This window comes from Thamnophis elegans, chromosome 2 (genome assembly GCF_009769535.1).
Source record: "Thamnophis elegans isolate rThaEle1 chromosome 2, rThaEle1.pri, whole genome shotgun sequence".
In the NCBI taxonomy this organism is placed as follows: Eukaryota; Metazoa; Chordata; class Lepidosauria; order Squamata; family Colubridae; genus Thamnophis; species Thamnophis elegans.
Window position 1 is genome coordinate 10,084,601 of NC_045542.1, and position 22,726 is coordinate 10,107,326.

Genomic DNA, 22,726 nt, shown 5'->3' on the forward strand with positions numbered 1-22,726 from the left:
GTTCTCGCGGCTTGGCGCCTTCAAAAAGCCAGTGAATGGCGCTCTGCACGGCTGGAGAGGGGGGAAGTACGAGCGGCTGTCCTGCTCCTGCTTCACGATGCCTTGGCCCAGCTCTCCCTGCAGAGCCAGAGCACCTTTGCTGCTGCCGCCACTGCTGCCATCCCAGAATGGCTTTTTCGGCGGCTTCCAAACCGAATCTGTGGCCACTCTGGGCGTACACTCTATGGTTGTACGCTCTGGGCAGCTGGCCCACAACCATAGAGTGTACGCCCAGAGTGGCCACTGCCGGAAGACTCGGTTTGGAAGCCGCTGAAAAAGCCATGCTGGGATGGCGGCAGCGGCAGCAGCAACAGAGGTGCTCTGGCTCTGCAGGGAGAGCTGGGCCAGGGCATCGTGAGGCTGGGAGGCGCACGAGCAGGAGCGGAACAGCCGCTCGCGCAGCCCCCCCTCTCCAGCCATGCAGAGCACCATTCACTGCCATTTCAAATGTGCCAAGCCGCGAGAACTGGGCGGGTAAAAAGAAAATAAGACCCTGTCTTATTTTCGGGGAAACACGGTAGTTATGAATTGTTAAGTATATTGTATTGTTATGCATTCTGTGTCACTGAGAGACTAAGAATCATTACTAAAATAACTCATTGTCATTTTTAAACCAATTCCACCCTCTGGCTTAAAATGGGATGAAGACATGTTCTAACTTAAAATTAGAAATCTGGTGACACTCTTTCAGACTAACCACTTTTGATGAAAAGGCATGCCTAGTCACTCTATGCATCTGATGAAGTTCACAAAAGCAGATACCTTTTAATCAAACATTTGTTAGTTGGAAAAGACATTATCAGAGTAATTTTTTGCCACTCTACTCCAATACAGTCTCCTCCTATGATGCCTGTTGGAACTTAGAAAACAGCAAGCCCTCGGATACCTTGAGAAATGTTCTTTTTAGAGTGGGGATGGGGGAATAGCCAAATAGAGAGGGAAATTTCAACTCACTAACTGATTTGTTTTATGCCTTTTTGTAGAAATGATTGGTATTGGCTTTTTGTAAAAAAATGAATGAGAAGAAAATTGCAACCCAATTCAATCACTTGAGACCCTTTGATAATACGCCAAGAATTGAATCCGATTGAGCTCGTTAGGACGTGTCACCAAATAGACCAGTGATAGTCTGCTTTGTGAGAAATCCCATATGAATGATTAAAAATCAATCCAGAATTAAAGCTGGGATTCCCATAGTTATTTTCATACGTTACTTTCCTACTTAAATAAGAGATTGAGATTGAGATTTATTAGATTTATATGCCGCCCTTCTCCCAAGGACTCATGGCGGCGTACAACAATTAAAAGAAACACATAATACAAAAGTTAAAAAAATAAATAGATGGAATATCCCAAACCCAATTAAAATTGACATTTTTTTAAAAAAAAAATCGAATTAAAATTAACAGTGGTCAATGTTATTTTGTTTTGTTCAGGCCAGGCTGGCTTGCTGGAAAAGCCAACTTTTTAGGGTGTGTCGGAAGGACCGGAGGTCGGGGATTATACAAAGCTCCGTGGGCAGCTCATTCCAGAGGGAAGGGCGCTCCCCACAGAGAAGGCTCTCCCCCTCGGGGGTCGCTAGCCGACACTGTCTGGCCGACGGTGCCCTGAGGAGGCCAACTCTGTGGGATCGCACTGGACAGTGGGAGGCTACCGGTGGCAGTAGGTGGTCTCGCAGGTATCCTGGACCTAAGCCATGGAGTGCTTTAAAGGTCATAATTAGTACCTTGAATCGCACCCGGAAGACAACCGGCAACCAGTGCAGGCCGCCTAAAAGGGGTGTAACATGGGAGCACCTAGGTGCCCCCATGATAACCCGCGCAGCCGCATTCTGGACCAGTTGAAGCTTTCGGGTGCTCTTCAAGGGCAGCCCCCTGCATTTGTCCAACCAATTACAGAAATCTCTACCAATAAAGAATATCTCTACCAATGTATTTGAGCTGCTTATAAGAACCGCCAGAAGAAGAGGACAATCCAAACTTCTATGAAAGCTGCATAGACAAACCACATTTCCTGCAACTGGATTGGATATACGTGCCATGGGGAAGATTACCAGCCTAAATTCGTTACCTTCTGCTCAAAGCATTTCTGTCTGTGCAAAGCATCCTTCTGCAATCCTTCCAGGCTCCGGAATCGACCGATTTCCTTCTGTCGTGCCATTTGTTGCCGCTCCTGCATTTCTTTCACCTAGTTAGACAAATATCAGAGGTGGGTTGGATGTTTGGATGTTTATTATACTTGTATGCCGCCCTATTCCCGAAGGACTCAGGGCGGCTAACAAACAGGTGGGGAAGGGGGAAATACAAAAAACAAACAAGACAGAAACAAGATACACAAAACAGATTAAAAACAACACAACAGTCACAGCAATTCAAGTGGGGCTGGGAACTCATCAGCCCCAGGCCTGCCGGAATAGCCAGGTCTGGACGGCTTTGCGGAAAGTTAGAAGGGTGGTGAGGGTCCCAATCTCCACGGGGTGATCGTTCCAGAGGGCCGGAGCAGCCACAGAGAAACCTACCACTTCGCACCTATTCGGTAGAACCGGTTCGTCAAATCTACTGAACCGGTTAGAAGAGGTTCCACCAGTGGACCCGGAAAGCAGGCCACACCTACAGAAGAGCTTCCAAAAATTTTTGGAAACCCACCACTGGTCCTTGGATAGGATTATTCTACACTATCATGCTCATATTTATAAAACTCAGTGCCTCTGTGAAAGGTAAGGATGACTGCTGCGTTTGTGGTGCAATCAGAACATTGCGTGTGTTGAAGTTGTTTTAACGCAAACCAAAGATGCCTTTTTAAAAAACAAGTTTACATCCTATTCTTATGCATGCCAGTGCTGTGTGTGAGGTAATTTAAGGTGGTTCTGACAAGTGTCGTCAGCATCTTCATATCCGGTCACATGGGTGGCAAGCCACTCCCATCCGATCACATGGGCAGCAAGCCACTCCCACAAAGGAGGCCATACCCACAGAGTAGGTTCGAACAATTTTTGAAACCCACCACTGACGAATATGATCTTAAGGGGGTGCTAGCAACCCTGCTCCACAGGTCTCATAGATCCAGTATCGGGTACCAGTCCTGTGCTAACCCAAACTCCATAGCCTTAAGCAGAGAAATTAATCCAGGTATCTAAAAATCCCACCTTTGCCCCTGTTTTCCCACATGGTTAACCTTACCCTTTTCTGCTTGAGGGCCAGTTCCTTTTTGACATGTTCTTTGAAGCGTGACAGTTGAGGTACTCCTGAATCTTTTTTCCTATGTGATTTTGCGTCCTTTTTCTATGAGAGGGAAAAGACTGCCCTGGTTTTGATTGCAGATATAAAGTTACAACTTATATTCATCAGATCTGAAAACAATGGATTCTTGCTTTTCTAGCTGATGCTATTTTGACCCTTTCCCCTTTGCTAAAGAATATCTTATGTTTTCTTATCTGAAAGCTGTATTCGGAGCAGAATTGATACTCTGATAGGAAAAACACTTACGGGTGGAGGAAGGTAACGTATCATTGGCAACTTGCATGATCAAAATTCCATACGGAAGCATACTGAGAGACATTGGTTACATTTTGAATCACCACCCAAATCCTGTGCCTTACATTTAAAACAATTCTGCTTCACTAATATAACCAGCAATCATCCCACTATCAAATTCAAAGGCTTGCCCTGCTCTTCCATCAATTCTGCTGTCTTCTCTACCACAAAAACTCTTTTTCCCCCCAAGATTCTGTTTTACCTTGCTATGTTTGGATTTCTTGCTAGATTTTTTCTGTTCTGCAAAAGAGAAAAAAGGGGGGAATCAGAGATAAACAAACATGATTTAGAATTCCAATTAGATTGGAACAATTCAAGCAAATATTTACTGTGCCGGGTCATGATGCTAAATGTAGATAGAGGAGCAGGAATCTCTTTTTCTTCCCATTAGTTTTTGAATCACCTTTTGTCTCCTGATTAACAAGACCTGGGGAAAAAGAGAAAAGTTAGTTTATGACGTTTTTCTCATCAAATGAATAGAGTAGATTGCTCCTGACAATATCCTAAATTATAACAACTGAAAGCTGCCCAGAATCACTGAGAATTGGGCAGCATATCAGTGTAATAAATTACATTTCATTTTGGCATAATGCATTACATGAATTCAGCGGTTCCACCACAAATGCGCGAATGAAAAAAATGCGCCTGACAAAACCACGGTGACAAAGCCGCGCCGACAAAACCGTGCGACGAATGAGCCCTGAAGCGCGCCGACAACAGCGCGCCGACAGAAGCGCGCTGTAACGTAACCCTAAACCTAACCCTAAACCTAACCCTTACCTTAACTTAAATCGCGCTTCTGTCAGCGCGCTGTTGTCGGCGCGCTGTTGTCGACGCGCTTTTGACATCACGGTTTTAGCGCTGCGGTTTTGTCGGCGCGCTTATGACGTTCACGCTTTTGTCGGGTCACAGAATTCAGCCACTATGCTACATAAATCATTGTTTAGTGTGATGAGAAACACAGCAAATGGTGTAAGGCTACAAACCTAAATTATCTTGTCACACCCTGTGTTTTCAAGTGGTGATAATCCTTCAGTATTGTCTCTGCCACATGAAGTAATGGAATCTATGTCAACATCCAGCTTGAGTATTCAAATAAAAGCTTCCATTGAACTGCAGGAGTTTCGTTTCTCCAAATTAACCCATTGGAAGTCCACATCCCCCTCCATCACTCTAATGACAAGTTGCAAAAAGAGGCATGTAGCTGTCCATGTTTCACGCTTGACAATCTACTGACCAAATACATCCAGAAGGAAATGGGTGGAACATACTGGCACATGTAACCTTCAGGGGGAAAAAACCAAGACATTCTATGATCTTTGAGGGACATTGGTAAAAATTGAGAAGACTCTACAGGTAGTCCTCAACTTATAACCATTTGTTTCATAACCATTCAAAGTTACATCACTGAAAAAAAGTAACATTCAACTGTTTTTCTTACTTATGACCACTGCAGGAATCCTATGGTCATGTGATCAAATTTTGGATGCTTCGCAACTGGCATGTATTTATAAAGGCTGCAGTGTCCCAGGATCGTGTGATCTCCTTTTGCAACTTTCTGACAAGCAGTCATTGGGAAAATCGGATTCATTTAACAACCACCTTAATAACAACTGCTGTGATTCACTTAACAACCGTAGCAAGAAAGATCGCAACAAGGGGCAAAACTCACTTAAGAACTGCCTTGCTTAGCAATGGAAAGTTTGGGCTCAACTGTGGTCATAAGTCGAGGACTACCTGTAGCGGCACCTTGATGGGAGTGTTAAGATATGGATGGAGGATTTAAATTTCCTGATTCAAATTCCCACTTGGTTGGTAAGCTCACCAGCTGGTAACACTTAATCACAGTCCACAATTTGCCTTACAGAACGTTATTATCTGTATCTGTTGCCTTAAGGTCTGAGAGAGAAAAACCAAGATATGAATGCGAGAATAAAGAGCACAAGTAGAGTACACAAATCTTATTTTCAAAGAGCCATAATGATCAAAGATAGTAAATCCCTCCCCTCCCCACCTCTGGCATCTTCCACCCAACTTATAAAAGGAGGATCAAATGGTAATTCTTCCAGCTAATAATACTCATGTGCTGGACTATCAGTCCTGACCACTAATGTCTACAAAGATCCCGTTTGTCCCAAAGGTGGTTTCCCCCCCCCCCCCAAGAGGCAACTGGACTTTCTGGTTTTTCTTTGAAGATGTTTCTCTTCTCATCCAAGAAGCTTCTTCAGCCTCTCGGAAAAAAGCACCTTTAGGATAACCATGACCTACCTGGATGACTGAGAATGTCCTTAGACTAAGATCCCGTTTTATTATTCTTGTTGTTGTTGTTAATCTTTGGTGAGATTCACAGCCTTTGGGGCTGGCTGGTAGCTCAACAGCTCGAGTCCTAACCAAGGACCTAGGAACTGTTAAGGTAACCTCGGAGGATATAAGCTGTTCCAAGTAGGGTGGTTTTTTGTAGAATCAGAATATTATTATTATTAATTATTACGGTATTAATGTTGTTGTTGTTGCTGTTGTTGTTTATGATGATGATGATCTTTGATGAGATTCACAGCCTTTGGGGCTGGTTGGTAGCTCAACAGCTCGAGTCCTAACCAAGGACCTAGGAACTGTTAAGGTAACGTCGGAGGATGTAAGCTGTTCCAAGTAGGGCGGTTTTTTGTAGAATCAGAATGTTATTATTAATTATTATTATTAATATTTATTGTTGTTGTTGTTGTTGTTAATCTTTGGTGAGATTCACAGCCTTTGGGGCTGGTTGGTAGCTCAACAGCTCGAGTCCTAACCAAGGACCTAGGAACTGTTAAGGTAACCTCGGAGGATATAAGCTGTTCCAAGTAGGGTGGTTTTTTGTAGAATCAGAATATTATTATTATTATTAATTATTACGGTATTAATGTTGTTGTTGTTGCTGTTGTTGTTTATGATGATGATGATCTTTGGTGAGATTCACAGCCTTTGGGGCTGGTTGGTAGCTCAACAGCTCGAGTCCTAACCAAGGACCTAGGAACTGTTAAGGTAACGTCGGAGGATGTAAGCTGTTCCAAGTAGGGCGGTTTTTTGTAGAATCAGAATGTTATTATTAATTATTATTATTATTTATTGTTGTTGTTGTTGTTGTTAATCTTTGGTGAGATTCACAGCCTTTGGGGCTGGTTGGTAGCTCAACAGCTCGAGTCCTAACCAAGGACCTAGGAACTGTTAAGGTAACCTCGGAGGATATAAGCTGTTCCAAGTAGGGTGGTTTTTTGTAGAATCAGAATATTATTATTATTATTAATTATTACGGTATTAATGTTGTTGTTGTTGCTGTTGTTGTTTATGATGATGATGATCTTTGGTGAGATTCACAGCCTTTGGGGCTGGTTGGTAGCTCAACAGCTCGAGTCCTAACCAAGGACCTAGGAACTGTTAAGGTAACCTCGGAGGATATAAGCTGTTCCAAGTAGGGTGGTTTTTTGTAGAATCAGAATATTATTATTATTATTAATTATTACGGTATTAATGTTGTTGTTGTTGCTGTTGTTGTTTATGATGATGATGATCTTTGGTGAGATTCACAGCCTTTGGGGCTGGTTGGTAGCTCAACAGCTCGAGTCCTAACCAAGGACCTAGGAACTGTTAAGGTAACCTCGGAGGATATAAGCTGTTCCAAGTAGGGTGGTTTTTTGTAGAATCAGAATATTATTATTATTATTAATTATTACGGTATTAATGTTGTTGTTGTTGCTGTTGTTGTTTATGATGATGATGATCTTTGGTGAGATTCACAGCCTTTGGGGCTGGTTGGTAGCTCAACAGCTCGAGTCCTAATGAAGGACCTAGGAACTGTTAAGGTAACGTCGGAGGATATAAGCTGTTCCAAGTAGGGCGGTTTTTTTGTAGAATCAGAATGTTCAAATCCGATAAATTTAGAATTTCCAAATAGCGAGGTATTTGCATTGCATTCCCCCCGCCCTTACGCACAGCACAGGTAGCCGTTCCCCTCTAGCTAAAGCTGAATTTTTCGTAGTAAACTTGCTTTTGACATGCCACCCCGCTTATCACACTTTCGATGCCATTCCGGGGCAGCATCACGAGGGTTCTTCCCCCCCCCCCCACACACACACTTCTGCTCTCCCCAAAAAAACCCAGACCCTCTTACTTGTTCAGGGTTCCCTCCGCCCCTCGGGGGAGTCTTTCAACGGCAAAAGGCTTTCGCTCGAAAACAGCTCCGCCGAAGTCGGGAAGCTTAGCAAAGGGGACACATGGCTTCCTGCGCGTGCCCAAAAAGCTTGGAGCTGACGCGCCTGCGCCTTCCTGGAACTTGGGGACCGCCCCGCTCCCTTTCCCCTCCTCCCTCTGTGCTGAGTTTGCATAAAGGTGGGCTTGGTGGTTTCCCCCCCCCCTTCTCCCTGTCTCGTAGGGCTCGGAACAAAGCAGACTGGCGAGGGGAGGGATTTTGTTTTTCTGTGTTTTCCTTTGGAAGGGCTTGCGCGAAGATAATGTCAGATCTCACATGACGCGCGCGCGTGTGCGCAATTACGCAGCCTTTAGAAATGCCTTCGTTTTCCAGATGAGCGCTAGAGAATGTGCAGTTATGGTTTGCCAGATCTCATGATAGATCCTCATTATATATGCCCTGCCTTGTACAAAGGAAGCGGCTAGATTAGTGGACTGGCCAACAAAGGATCTGGAATGCAGAGAAACTCCTTTTAACTATATAGAATCCATCTCTGGTTGGTAAACCCATGCAGTATTACTGTCATTCCAAGGTGTGTAGTGAAATGCATTCTAAAATGTGTGTTTTGAGATTCATAAGTATTCATAATCCACAGCTACGTTTATTTAAGAGTTTTTAACTCTTGATGGGGAAAAGATCAAACTGATGCAGAATTATAATGTATGCATGTATGTATGTATATGTATGTTGAAAGAAATGTCCTTCTGGGTTCAGCTCCAAGTGGGGAAGAAGACACTGGAGACATGGAGGCTGCTTGGAAAGATGGCTTATTGTTGGACAGGGCCACATGGCTTGAGCCCTGAACAGAAAAGGTGATCACAAGTTTCAATGTTGGTGGAGAAGAAGAGAAGGGTTGAGGGAGGGGCTTGCTCGGCTTTTTATACCCTGTTTAGTCCCACCTCTCTGTTTCCTGTTCCTGTGTAAGAAATGTATTCTGATTGGTTGTCAGACTCCCATGGTGCCATGCAGGGGGCTACTCTCTAGGCTGTGATGAGTTCTCAGATGCCTTGTGGTCAGTTGAGTATATTATCATGCCTTTCTGTAGCTGCTGGTGAAGTCTTTATTATGTAAAGTGGGCTAGCCTGGCCATCTCAATGGCCCATTAACTGGGGATGGGCAGGAAGCTACAGGCAACTATTCTGTTTTTTAAAACATGTTTCTTTCTTTTCACATCCAGAGAAAAATTCTGCCTTTTCAATATTTCATTGGATATTTCATTTTTCTGGGAGAGGGCTGGATGATAACTTCCCACATGTATGTATTTATATGTATGTATGTATATGTATTCCTATGGAAAACATATAAAATAATAAAGGAATGAAAGAGAAAAAAAGTGGGATAAGAAATAAGGTATAATGTACAAAGGGGAAAACAGGAATTTGGGCTTGGAATAAATCTGGAGATTTGTGTTAAGGGTGAAAAATGATCATTTACTCTCTTGTGCAATCAGCTGCCTGAATGGAGGCAGGGATGTGTTGAATATGCCCGAGACAGTTGAAGAAATAAGTGCATTGTTTGTGTACAGAATGGGATGGCTCTGTATGCACTCCTGGAAGTTTAGATTCAGTCTTGCCTTTTGGGATACAAGAAGATGGTAGTCACGCAAAACATTAGATGTTTTGATCAACTCTGACTGGAGACTGAAGACTACAGACTAGACTAGAGACTAGACTAGGCTAGACTGGAATAATAAAAAGAGTTGGAAGAGACCTTGGAGATCTTCTTGTCCAACCCCCTGTTCAGGCAGGAAACCTTCTACCATTTCAGATAAACTTCTCTGCTAGCAGCATTTTATTCCTTAGAGTTAAAAAACAACTGACATCTGAAACGCCCTAGACAGGATCAGAGTCAACAGAAAAGTACTCAGTGGTGAAATTCAATTTTTTTTACTACCAACTCTGTGGGCATGGTTTGGTGGGTGTGGCAGAGGAAGGATACTGCAAAATCCCCATTCCCTCCCCACTCTAGGGCCAGCCAGAGGTGGTATTTGCCGGTTCTCCGAACTACTCAAAATTTCCGCTACCGGTTCTTTAGAACCTGTCAGAACCTACTGAATTTCACCCCTGGTAGTACTGTAGGAAAAAAGCTAGCGTTCCTCTTGGCTTCTTTCTGTCCCCATTTCACATTCTGTATTTACACAGTGCCTGCAAAATGTTTGTGAGACAGAAAAGATATCGTTTAAGCATCTACAAAAAAGATCACGTTGTGTTTATAGGACCCATTGAAATGTAGCTTATTTATAAACTACTGTATATCACAATTAGTTTGGTTCCCATATGGCACACATAAATTATTTCTGACAAACAATAATAGTCAGATTAAAATAATGTGCTAAACCAAAGCCAAACAAACTTCACCGCAGCTTTGGATGTGATGTGAACCAAACCTACCGGTATGTATGGCGTAAAGATCTGCGGACATCAAATATAGTTTATAGATGGGAGGAGTATAAAGAGACTATTTGCATAATGCACTTAGTCATACTTTGCTTAAATATGTTTGTTGAATAAATCACCGTAGGCCAGATACGTACATACTGCATGTAAATTTTAAAAAGCACGACTTAATGTCACGTTTGAACCAGTTCAAAAAAGAATATAGCAGCCCTAATTCAGATGGTTTTAAATTTATGGAAAGTAACTTTTTTGCTGATTGGTGATTCTGGTAGCTTTACATAATATATCAGAGTCAGCTTACCGTCAAATACCCTTTTCTGGGAGACAAGAAATTATCAGTGTAGAATAAGATTCTGGTTTAATAGGCCCTTGTTGTAATCTGTTCTGGCATTTTTCTGACAAGCAAATATTCAACAGGTGATGTTTTTCTATACATGCATGCCTGGGTGGGGGGAAACAGACTTGCTATGCAGGCATTTAAGCAGAAAAATCCCATGAGAAAAAACCCAACTGGAAACAAATCCGATAATTATAAATCCCTGTTTTATATAAGCATCCTTTCCAATTCTGAGCAAATAATCTGGACCATCTCTTGCACTATAAAATAAAATTATTCCTTTCAGTCATCCCATAACTCTGCATGGATAATGGTGATGCTGGGTGGGGATAATAGGAGAGACCTGAGAGACCGCCTCCTGCCGATCACCTCCCATAGGCCGATTAGATCACACAGGTTAGGTCTTCTCCGGATCCCATCTGCCAGCCAATGTCGGCTGGCGACTCCCCGGGGGAGAGCCTTCTCTGTCGCAGCTCCGGCCCTCTGGAACGAGCTCCCTGTTGAGATCCGGACCCTTACTACCCTCCCGGCTTCCGCAAAGCCGTTAAGTCCTGGCTGCTCCTGCAGGCCGGGGGGCTTTCAAGATATCCAGCCCCTCGGAAATTGTGACTGTTGTGTATTTTAATATGTTGTTTTGGGTATTATCCCCTTCCCTTATTTTATTGTAAGCCGCCCGGAGTCCTTCGGGAGTGGGCGGCATACAAGATCAATAAAACTAAACTAAACTAAACTAAACTAAACTAAACTAAACTAAACTAAACTAAACTAGGAGCTATCCCCCAATAGCTCTACATGGCCCCAGGACGCTGGCGACAGAATATATTCTCATACTGTGGGAGGCTTGTACTCTTTCTGCGCTACCATTCTCACAAACTGTCTTAAGGAGCGATGGATGGAGGGGAGGTTGCCAATTTGGAGCCAGCTGGCCCATCTCATACTGTGTGTATGAAATGTAAGATGATAGCTTGGGAAAAAGACGATCAGAGAATTCATCCTGATGGAAGGGGCCTCAGCTCATTCATGTTTTTCTAAATTTTTTATTTTAGATTTTTTAAAATCCCACGTTCATTATTTTTAAAAGTAATTCAAGGTGACGAACATACCTAATACTCCTTCTTCCTCCTATTTTCTCCACAACAAGAATCCTTTGAGGTGGGTTGGGTTGGGCTTGGAGTGAGTGACTGGCCCAAAGTCCCTCAGTTGGCTTTCATGCCTAAAGCGGGAGATTAGAACTCAGAGTCTCCAGTCTTCTAGCCTGGCGTCTTAGCTGCTAGATCAAACTTGCTCTATGCAGGATCTGCCAAAGCATTTTAGACAAATGTTTACATTCCTTTAATTTATCCTCACCTCAAGACCTCAGTTGCCTAGAATCGTCTTCGTGTATCTATTTGGGCCCAGAACTGCACTTTGCAATGAACAAGACTTACCGTCAGAGGTGGTATTCGGCAGGTTCTGACCAGTTCTGGAGAACCGGAGAACGGAGTACTTTGGAGAACCAGGAAATACCACCTCTGACTGGCCCCGCCCCATCTATTCTCTGCCTCCCAAATCCCAGCTGATCTGGAGGGAATGGAGATTTTACAGTATCCTTCCCCTGCCACGCCGGTTCACCGACAAATGCAGCGAGAAAACCACAAGTTCAAAATTGCGACAACGAATGAGCGCAGAAGCGCGCCGACAACAGCGCACCGACGAAAGCGCGCCTTCAACAAACAAGTAATAACAACCTAATAACCCTAATCCTAAACCTAACCCTAAACCCAACCCTAAACCTAACCCTAACCCTAACCCTAACCCTAACCCTTAACGTAACCCCTTCCCTTAACTTAAATCGCGTTGTTGTGGGCGCGTTTATGACGTTGCGGTTTTCTCACCGCGGTTTCATTGGCCCGCTTTTGTCGGGTCACGCCCATGCCCACCAAGCCACGCCCACAGAACTGGTAGTAAAAAAATTTGAATCCCACCACTGCTTACTGTACAGGTCATCCCTGACTTACAGCAGTTTGTTTAGCGACCGTTCAAAGTTACAACTGCATTGAAAAAAGTGACTTATGACCATTTTTCACATATGATAGTTGCAGGATTCCCATAGTCAAGTGATCAAAATTTGGACACTTGGCAGTTATACAAATACAAATACAATAGCAGAGTTGGAAGGGACCTTTGAGGTCTTCTAGTCCAACCCCCTGCCTAGGCAGGAAACCCTATACCATTTCAGACAAATGGCTATCCAACTTCTTCTTAAAGACTTCCAGTGTTGGGGCATTCACAACTTCTGGAGGGAAGCTGTTCCACTGATTAATTGTTCCAACTGTCAGGAAATTTCTCCTCAGTTCTAAGTTCTCCTCAATTCTCAATTGACTCATTTTTATGACGGTTGCAGTGGGGTCATGTGATCCCCTTTTGCAACTACTTGTAAGCAAAATCAATGGGGAAGCCAGATTCACTTAACAATCGCGTTACTAACTTAACTGCAGTGATTCACTTAACAACTGTGGCGAGAGAAGTCGTAAAATGGGGCAAAACTCACTTAAGTGCCTCGCTTAGCAACAGAAATGTTGGGCTCAATTAGTGCCTCGCTTAGCAACAGAAATGTTGGGCTCAATTATGGCCATAAGTCAAGGACTCCCTGTATCCTATAGAAATCCTGCAGATCTGACTTTTTGTGCTTGTGACCACTTGGAAAGATAATTTAAAGAGAGGAATCAAAGTTCTGTTCCCCATGATTTCAAACCCTAGAAATGTGATTTTTTTTTCCCCCTTGCCCCGTGGGACTAGAGCATGAGTTGTACCATTTAGAATCTCAACTGTCTGTATAAGGATGTGACTCAGAATAATTTGAGGGAAAAAATAGAACGCAAGCGAATAATCAGACTGCCAATTGAGAAAGTTCAGACAAGCTGCCAAATGTGCATTTATGTGAAGGCTTATAGATGGAAATAACTCGGGAGGAGAATAAAGGGCTCTTTGCAAGACCACAGAATTGGGACATAGCTTTCTTTGCTCCGCGTTACCGAGAGAGCTGCCAGATGTGGCTTGTTTTAATGGCTGCTGTCCCATGTTATTGCAGCACATCATAACCTCGTAGGCTAAAATGGGAGCCTCTTCCAAAATGTTACAATTCCAAGAAGGCTATGGGACAGCTTTGATTACTTTTAAGAAAGAAAGAAAGAAAAAAACAAGCGCCAGAATGCTGTTGCAGATCACAAGTTTCTGGAGCAAAAACAATAAAATAGGGACTCTACGCTGGATCAATTTAGTTTTTTAAAAAGGCTCATTGTTTATATCTGTAAATGTTACTCATTGATTGGTTTCAAATTTTTTAATACAGATATTCTACTTTTTAGGATTGCTGGCTTCTATAAATAGCTTACAGGTCACGTAAATGGTATTTATTTTAATTACACGGTTCTGTATAGAAGTCTTTCTTCAGGAAATTAGCAGTAATAGCTCTGGGGAGAGAGAAGGAATCATTCAACTGACTAGCTTATGTCTTACTCATCCCTTGTTTTATTCTTTTAGTGCAAGCTTAAAATGGATGTGCTATCCCTTAAAACTACCACCAAGGTTCTACCCTCTCCTTCCATGTATTTTTCCTGTGGGCCAGTTGGTAGGAACCCATTATCTAAGTCTACATGGGGCAGCCCTTGAAGAGTGTTCGGAGACTGCAGCTGATCCAGAATGCAGCCGCGCGAGCGATTGTGGGTGCACCCCGGTACACCCACGTTACATCTATCCTCCGCGAGCTGCACTGGCTACCTATTGGTCTCCGGATACGCTTCAGGGTGCTAGTTATTACTTATAAAGCCCTACATGGTATTGGACCTGGGTACTTGAGACACCGCCTTCTGCCGATTACCTCCCACAGACCCATTCGATCCCACAGATTAGGCCTCCTCCGTATTCCATCTGCCGGCCAATGTCGGCTGGCGACCACTTGGAGGAGGGCCCTTCTCTGTGGCTGCTCCGGCCCTTTGGAATGAGCTCTCCGTGGAGATTCGGACCCTCTCCACCCTTCGGGCCTTCCGGACGGCCGTGAAGACCTGGCTGTCCCAGCAAGCCTGGGGTTGAGTTCCCCCCCCCCCTACTCGAATTTGCTGTGTCTGTTGTGCTTTTAAATTGTTCGTATTGTCTGATTGTTTTGTCTTACTTTTGTAATTTCCCCTCCCTTGGCTTTTGTTCAGCCGCCCTGAGTCCCTTCGGGGAATAGGGCGGCCTACAAATTGAATAAACTCCAACTCCAAACTCCAAGTCATACAGCCTGTATTGGCTCATCTCATTGTGTAGCCCAATGTTCAGGAAGCACTGGCTTTTTAGGGCCTTGTGAAAGGACAGAAGCCCCTAGGAGTTGTGGCAAATGCCATACATCAAATCCAAATGGGGACATCTGTGAATGCAGTCCCCACCACCTCCATTGGGTTTCTGTATGGCAAATTATGGGAGTTTTATTATTGTACAGACCAGTGATGGGTTTCCATTTTTTTACTACTGGTTTGCTTGCTCATGCAACGCTTTTGCGCATGCGCAGAAGCATCTGGGCAGGTGGGCGGAGTCTCCCGCCACCACCACTACCCCCACCGCCACCACTACTGGTTCGCAGGAACCAGGCCGAACCGGGAGTAACCCCCCTCTGGTATAGACTAACAAGACATCCAATACCAACTAGATACTGAATGAGTGATCTATCATTAGATGATTAGATTGGTTGGAATACTGGCTCAAGATTAAATATCAAGGCTACCTTTCCTGATGGTAGCCCACCATATCTCCCCCTGACCATCACTACAGAGATGTTACCGCAGACAAGTATATCAGTCCTTCCCGATTCTTTTCTCCTTGACTTGAAACAAAAAGGCTTCAGTTCATTTTCCAATATTTTACTCAACTCTCCAGCAAACATCATGAACTTGCAGAATTTCCAAGCATAATTACTCCAGAGTAGCAATAGCAATAGCAGTTAGACTTATATACCGCTTCATAGGGCTTTCAGCCCTCTCTAAGCGGTTTACAGAGTCAGCATATCGCCCCCACAGTCTGGGTCCTCATTTCACCCACCTCGGAAGGATGGAAGGCTGAGTCAACCTTGAGCCGGTGAGATTAGAACCACTGAACTGCAGATAACAGTCAGCTGAAGTGGCCTGCAGTACTGCACCCTAACCACTGCGCCACCTAGGCTCTAGGTAGAAATCCTGGAGGACATAGATTCAGGAGATGAAGTTCAATTGAGGGAAGGTTTGGTTAACAAATTAAATTGCAAACCTAGGCTGCAGCTAGATGATCAGTGGACATTTCAATCTAATCTATCTCGCCAATTAGTTGTTAATAATAAAAACAAGAGTGGATGCATTCAGGGTGTTTTATGCTTTTCTAAGAAGCGGACATAAGGGTAGGAAGTATCTTGATAGTTTTGGCTAGTAATTTCCTGCAGAAGACTTGCCCAGTGAACAAGGAAGACTGTAGCAAAGAATTGGGTTATGCGCTCTACATGAGGCTACCCTTGAAAAGCATTCGGAGACTACAGTTAGTCCAGAATGCAGCCGCGCGAGCGATATTGGGTGTACCGAGGTACACCCATGTTACACCTGTCCTCCGCGAGCTGCACTGGCTACCAATTGGTCTCCAGACGCAATTCAAGGTGTTGGTCATTACCTTTAAAGCCCTACATGGCTTAGGACCAGCGTACCTGCGAGACCGCCTACTGCCACATACCTCCCAACGTCGGATCAGATCCCACGGGGTGGGCCTCCTTCGGATGCCGTCAGCCAGTCAGTGCCGGCTGGTGGGCCCCCGGAGAAGAGCCTTCCCTGTGGCTGCTCCGACCCTTTGGAATCAGCTACCCCCAGAGGTCCGGACCTTGCCCACTCTCATGGCCTTCAGGAAGGCTGTTAAAACCTGGCTGTTCCGGCAGGCCTGGGGCTGTTGACCTTATTGAAAGGTCCAGCCCCGACTAGAACGAATGTGTGTTGTGAATTTTAAATTATTTTTTTATTTTCCTTTTTTTCCCCTTTTCTTTTTTCTTTCGCTTTGTCCTGCGGGATTGGGCGGTCTATAAATTAAATAAACAAACAAACAAACAAACAAACAAATCCGGAACTGCTTAGAAGTCCCCTCTGAAAACCAAATTCAGTTTCCTATCTCCCCCTCGATATGCGCCATGCTCTGGCAAGCTGACATTAGAGGCCATCAGAAGCTCAGGTCATCTGCTATTCTGATAGGCTATTCTACAACCCCTGTTCTTGGCTTGGGAACAAATAATCCAAAGCAGGATGTGAGGGATTCATCATAGAAGTGAGTGCTGAAGTGGAAGAGGCCACGAGACTGACAATTGGAAAAAAAAGCTTCTGACATGACCTCAGCCCCTTCTACCAAGAATTGGAGGGTTATTGGGAGACGATTCAGAGGCAATTTAACCCTTTTCTATTTGGATTTATACGATTTTTCTATCCTACTGTGAAGAAACCAGCACTGTAAGCTGGAAGCAGCCTTTTTGTGTCTGTGGGTGTGTTTTTTATTCCTGTGTGTTCAGTGGCAGCCAAATCTTCTTCTGTGATTATATGTGTGTTGAGTGAATGAAACCCAATTTGCTTGGGTAGCACAGCACTGAAAGGCAGAGAGGAGTTAGAAGTTGGACAGTTACACAAGTAATTGAGCATAATTAATATGATCTGTGTATCTTTATTAAAAGGAAAGATAGTAAGTGCAAGAGTCATCATCTGGAAACATCACATTTCTTAATGGATTTTGGCCACAATGGGGATTTCTAAAGCAGGATTTAATTGTGCAATCCCTCTGCCTCATTCACATATTTTTAAAATAGCAATAGGAGTTAGACTTATATGCCACTTCATAGGGCTTTCAGTGGTTTACAGAGTCAGCATATCGCCCCCACAGTCTGGGTCCTCATTTCACCCACCTCGGAAGGATGGAAGGCTGAGTCAACCTTGAGCCGGTGAGATTAGAACTGCTGAACTGCAGATAGCAGTCAGCTGAAGTGGCCTGCAGTACTGCACCCTAACCACTGCGCCACCTCGGTATTAGTATTTTCCAGGGAAGAAAAGATGGAAGGAGGAAAGATAATAGCAACACAATGACCGTATGGCACAACTGTGAAGTCTTGATTAGCTGATTTGTGATTTGTAGAATAAACCACCATTGGCTAAGGCTGGCCATGTCCAAATCACTTTCACTATGTTTGTAACACAGTAAGCCACACAATAGCCAAACGGTGTATTTTGTCTCTGTGTTGGCTATAGGAATCAACATGATTTGCAAGTATTCTGTAGAAGAGATTGCGTGAAGCAGGCCTGGGATATAATCATACGTCTGTTCTTTGGAGGGTGTGGTGAAGCAAAAAGAGAAGTGCGCTATTAGCATTTATATGTCAGCTTTTGAGTGGTTCGTGATGTCTAAATTTTGAGAAGTGTTTGTAGGTGGCTTAGCAGGTGTGACTAAGTGAGTGAGTGACAAGAGAACTTCTTAGTAACTAGTGCCATTAAAGATCTTTAATAAATATTAATACAATGGTAAGAGAGTAACTTGGTGCAATGCTAATATTTCCTCTCCTAAAAATGAAACATTTATCCATGCAACAGTTGACTGACTTTGCGCAGTGCACCAAGCCATAATAGCGATCTTTGCCCAACATGTGTTTCTTTGGTGAATTTAACCACAGTATGGCATCTTCACTTAAACCAGTTGCCTTGGTTTGTGTAAGACGCTGTAGCATAAGCCTAACCTTTTGGCTATATCCACAAAACATAAAAAGTTAAAATGTAATTTAAAATATAGTCAATGAAACCTGTTCAATTTATGTCCTAGCATTTTATATGAACCCAACTAATTGTGCTTCATTCCATAAACTATCATTAAACAACCTAACAAGACAATGTGTGAATCCAATAATCAATGTCTCAAAACAACGTGATGTGAGTTGTCTCTATAAATGTTGATTAAAAATAAACAAATTCACTCTTTTAACAATGTAGACCTTAAAGATGTGTAAAACTGGGCAATCTCAGAAGACAATGATGTGAATAAATGGGAAAATGGGAGATGCAACTAGCCAAAATGCCTGGTTTTAGATCTGGCTCTCCTCTTTTTTTTTTATGCCATCAAAGGATTGAATCTGTGAAAAGACACAGGATCAAAAAAGATTTTAAATGTGTTTAGAGAGAACAGGAAATACTCTGGATTCCTTTCCCTGGCTGGAAGTTAATTCAGCAGCTCAGATCTAGAGAAGAGCTCTTACAGAGATAAAATATATATATATATAGCTCTATTAAACGTGGTTTCTGAAGATCCACCTTGGCCACTGTAAACCAGCAAGCCAAAGTACATCTTCTGTCCCCTTTTCTGAGAGATCGGATGACTTAAAATTGGAGAGGGAGATGCTGGAATTGGGTCTCTTGGAAGGGAGACAAATGGATTTGGGAAAAGAGGAATCTAGAAAAGCCACAGGAACAGCGAGGATGGTCAGAGATACATTTGCTGGCTTGAGAATCCCTGGACCGAGATGTGTCCTTGTTATGTGAGCATCTAAGCATCAAACGGCAGAGAAATTTAAATGACTGGTATCATGTCCGGAATTAGAAACAGAAAAAGACATGGGTTTTTACACCAAAGTATATTTTTGATTTGAACTTCCACAAACCTCCATTACAGTTATCCACAACACCACACCATTGCGAATTATGGAAGAGCTTTTGTATGCAGCACCATCTTGCCTCCCGTATCAAATGATGATGAGTGCCACATCTGGATTGCAAAACTCAGGAGGACCACTAGATGACAAGCAAAGGCTTGGTTCTCTGTAACTCTTTGGAGTAATTGTCTGGATTTTGTTACACAAACACACAAAGCTCTATAAACAGGCAATTCTCCACTTAACGACAGTTCGTTCAGCAACCATCCAGAGTTGCAACGGCACTGAAAAAAGCGAGTTATGACTTTGTCACACTTATGACCATTGCAGCATCCTAATGGTGACATGATAAAAAATTTAGACACTGAGCAACTGACTCAGATTTATGACGGTTGCGGTTTCGTGTGACCCCTTTTTGTCACCTTTTGAAAGCAAAGTCAATGGGGAAGGCAGATTCCCTTGGCAACCGTGCCACTAACTCAACAACAGCAGTGATTCACTTAACAACTGTGGCAAGAAAGGTTGTGAAATGGGGCAAAATTCATGTAACAAATGTCTCAGCAACAGAAATTTTGGGGCTCAATTGTGCCCAAAAGTCGAGGATTCCCTGTATGTTATGTGAATCTCACAAGTGGTCAGTACTGTCAATTTGCTTTGCAGAAACTGGAATTTGAACCAGATGCTACAGCTTACAAAACCTACATGGCTATAGGTCAATTTTTATCTCTGGTCAATTCGTCATATCGGATAGAGATAAGTTAGTGTGTGATTGTTGATTCTTTAGAGTACAGTGTATCATAGAAGCACTCAAGAGATTTGATTCACACTAAGAGCAATGCTGTGCTTAACTATGGGTTATTCAAAATGAGATTTAATCAGTTCTATACAACAAAATATGCCATAAGCTATCGCACTTAGACTTATATACCACTTCACAGTGCTTTACAGCCCTAAGTGGTTTACAGAATCAGCATATTGCTCCCAATAATTTGACTCCCCATTTTACCGACCTTGGAAGGATGGAAGGCTGAGTCAACCTTGAGTCTGGTGAGATTTGCTCCCAAATTGCAGTCAGCAGAAGTAGCTGCAGAACTGCACTCTAACCACTGCGCCACCAGGGCTCATAAACTTAAAAGTTTGCCACAAAGTATATTTTTAACACTATTGTATTGAGGGTCTCACGTGCACAGGAATCAAAACAGGTAAATTATAATATAATTTAGCACAGTGTGTGAACCTAGATATTACTGTAAATCTAGATGTGCAAAATGGGACTCCTAAACTGCAAAGCTACTAAATAGCAATACCACAAATAGAAACACAAAATTCTAGTTCACAGCTTGCAACTAACCGCTGGGTAATATTTGCAATCTAGACCTGTAGTCCCTAACATAAAGGTGCATTTATACAAAACACTTAAGTATTTTAGTATGTTAATGGGTTTCCAGTTTCTGCAAACCAGTTTTTATAACCTGAGTTTGTTTTTAGCAAGTAAATCTCATCTAGCCAAACTTCCAAGAATGGCCATTGTAGATTCATACAACACTGTAAGCCAATAACTTTAGTTAAGGGATACATATAAGACAGTAGCATGAATATGCTTATTAAACAAACTAGAGAAGAAATGGAAAAATTCAGCCTTACTCACAATTTGTGATTTTATGGATTCATGAGACATTGGGGAAAAGAAGGGAAACAATACAGCTCTTGGCCAGAATAAACATTATCTATTCCTTAGCATATAGTGATAACTGATTAAGGTTTATTTAATTAAGTATGATTAGATGAGGCATACCTTGACTTGTTGTGCAATCCATATCAGTAAACTATAAGCTGTGCCATCCTTTCTGAAGTGCTTTTGAGCCAGTATTTGCCAGGGACAGTGTAAAGAACATAACAGTGTTGCAGGATCAGACCAAGGCCCATTCTAGTCCACCATTTTGTTTCCCATAGGTTTCTGGGGCACTTACAAGTGATGTAGAAGACATTTGGTTCCCCTACAATTGATATTGGAAGCATACTTCTGAGACCCCGCCTCTCAAAGGAGTCTTCATCCTAGCAGCTCGATTGACTACCTTTCTCTGAATTTATCCAGGTGGGTTGCTCCCGGTTCGGCCCGTATCAGCCGAACCAGTAGCGGCGGTGGGAGGCTCCGCCCACTCGCCTGGACACTTTTGCACATGTGCAGAAGCATCACGCAAGCACACTCGAACCAGTAGTAAAAAAATTGGCAACCCACCTCTGATCCAAACCCTTTAAACCCAACCTTGTTAGTGGCTAGCACCATCACATTGTGTGGCATTGAATGCCATAGTTATGGTAATTACCTAAAGGTGATAGCAGGATGGATCGGAGGGGAGTAAGTGAGCAAATGGTTCAGTGTGCAAAACTCAACAGAATTCCCCAGAGGCTGGGTTTGTGCAACAACATGCAAGCACAGAATATAGTTGATGAGTATATGGTTTAATGTGTTCTTATAGTCCAGTGTTTCTCAACCTTGGCAACTTGAAGATGTCCGGACTTCAACTCCCAGAATTCCCTAGCCAGCTGGGGAATTCTGGGAGTTGAAGTCCGGACATCTTCAAGTTGCCAAGGTTGAGAAACACTGTTATAGTCATAACCAGAGCTATCATGGGATAGCTAAATCCTAAAAACCCAAACCAGGAAACCATTTTGAAGGATGATTTCTGACGGTGAGAAAAATCTTCCACACAGCAGCAAAAGAAATCAAGATATCTGCTTTAATATCATGATGGGGGGAAAGCTGCTTTCCCTCATGTAGCTCCTGACTTGGCAAAAACCATGTTCTGTGCCTTTACATTGTTTAGACTGAGCACAGCTGTAGTGGTTTGCAAGCATATTTCAGAGTTTTTTTTCTCCATCCTGTGTAGAACAGAAAACGGTGTGTGTTTGTGTGTGTTTGTGTGTATGTAAAGGCATTTTGTTACTTTTTTTTTTTTTTGCTAGTTTTTAAAATAAGCATTGGCTTTTATTCCTCTTCGGGTTGGGGAAATTAATTTGAAACATACCCAAATATGATTTCAAGGCCATACAATCCCGATCAAGCTCTGCTACCCATTGTTATTACTCTGTTTAATATAGGGAGCTGGTTTGAGGAAAAACAAATCAAAACTGACAACAGGAGTCGAAAACATTGAGAATTGTGAAATTTCGTCGAAATACTTGAGAAAGAAAAATTCCAAGAGATTCCAGTCCTGATGTGGACACAAGTAAAAGTACTCAGTAAACCTCCGATCTGGGCTTGTTTACAATTTGTTTGAACCCTACTTGGAAGAGGAACCAAAAAACCCATGTGTATGATGAAAACTGCATGACTGCTTCAAGATTGAGAAATAAAGGAAGGGTTTTAACACTTTGGAGAAGACTGGAAAGTTCCAAAAAGGAGAGAAGGATAAATTCCCAAATTCCAACTATGAGGTTAGAAATAAATGAATACATCCAAAGGGATAGGTTGTGTATGTAAGCAGAACCACCAGTATGGTGTTTATAAGTTTATAAGTTTAATAACATTTATATGCCGCCCAATCCCGTAGG

At 42.9% G+C, this 22,726-nt stretch overlaps 1 protein-coding gene and 1 long non-coding RNA gene across 3 annotated transcripts in view; one reads left to right on the forward strand and one right to left on the reverse strand.

The window, feature by feature from the left end:
- The window catches only part of GNL3L (G protein nucleolar 3 like), a 27,197-nt gene extending 19,342 nt beyond the window's left edge, over positions 1-7,855 (reverse strand). The window contains exons 1-6 of one of the 2 annotated variants that reach the window (XM_032209160.1): positions 7,720-7,855; positions 4,559-4,856; positions 3,902-3,999; positions 3,775-3,812; positions 3,219-3,320; positions 2,110-2,226 (exon numbers count right to left, since the gene is read on the reverse strand). In XM_032209160.1, coding sequence (XP_032065051.1) covers positions 2,110-2,226; positions 3,219-3,320; positions 3,775-3,812; positions 3,902-3,914 — 270 coding nt within the window. In that variant the 5' untranslated portion in view covers positions 3,915-3,999; positions 4,559-4,856; positions 7,720-7,855. The remainder of the gene's footprint in view (positions 1-2,109; positions 2,227-3,218; positions 3,321-3,774; positions 3,813-3,901; positions 4,000-4,558; positions 4,857-7,719) is intronic. The other variant, XM_032209158.1, reaches the window with a different exon arrangement.
- Positions 7,856-8,141: 286 nt separating this feature from the next.
- Positions 8,142-22,498, forward strand: LOC116502627. The gene is made up of 3 exons (XR_004254566.1): positions 8,142-8,329; positions 21,125-21,266; positions 22,274-22,498. It is a non-coding gene; the product is annotated as an uncharacterized LOC116502627 (long non-coding RNA).
- Positions 22,499-22,726: the final 228 nt, after the last annotated feature.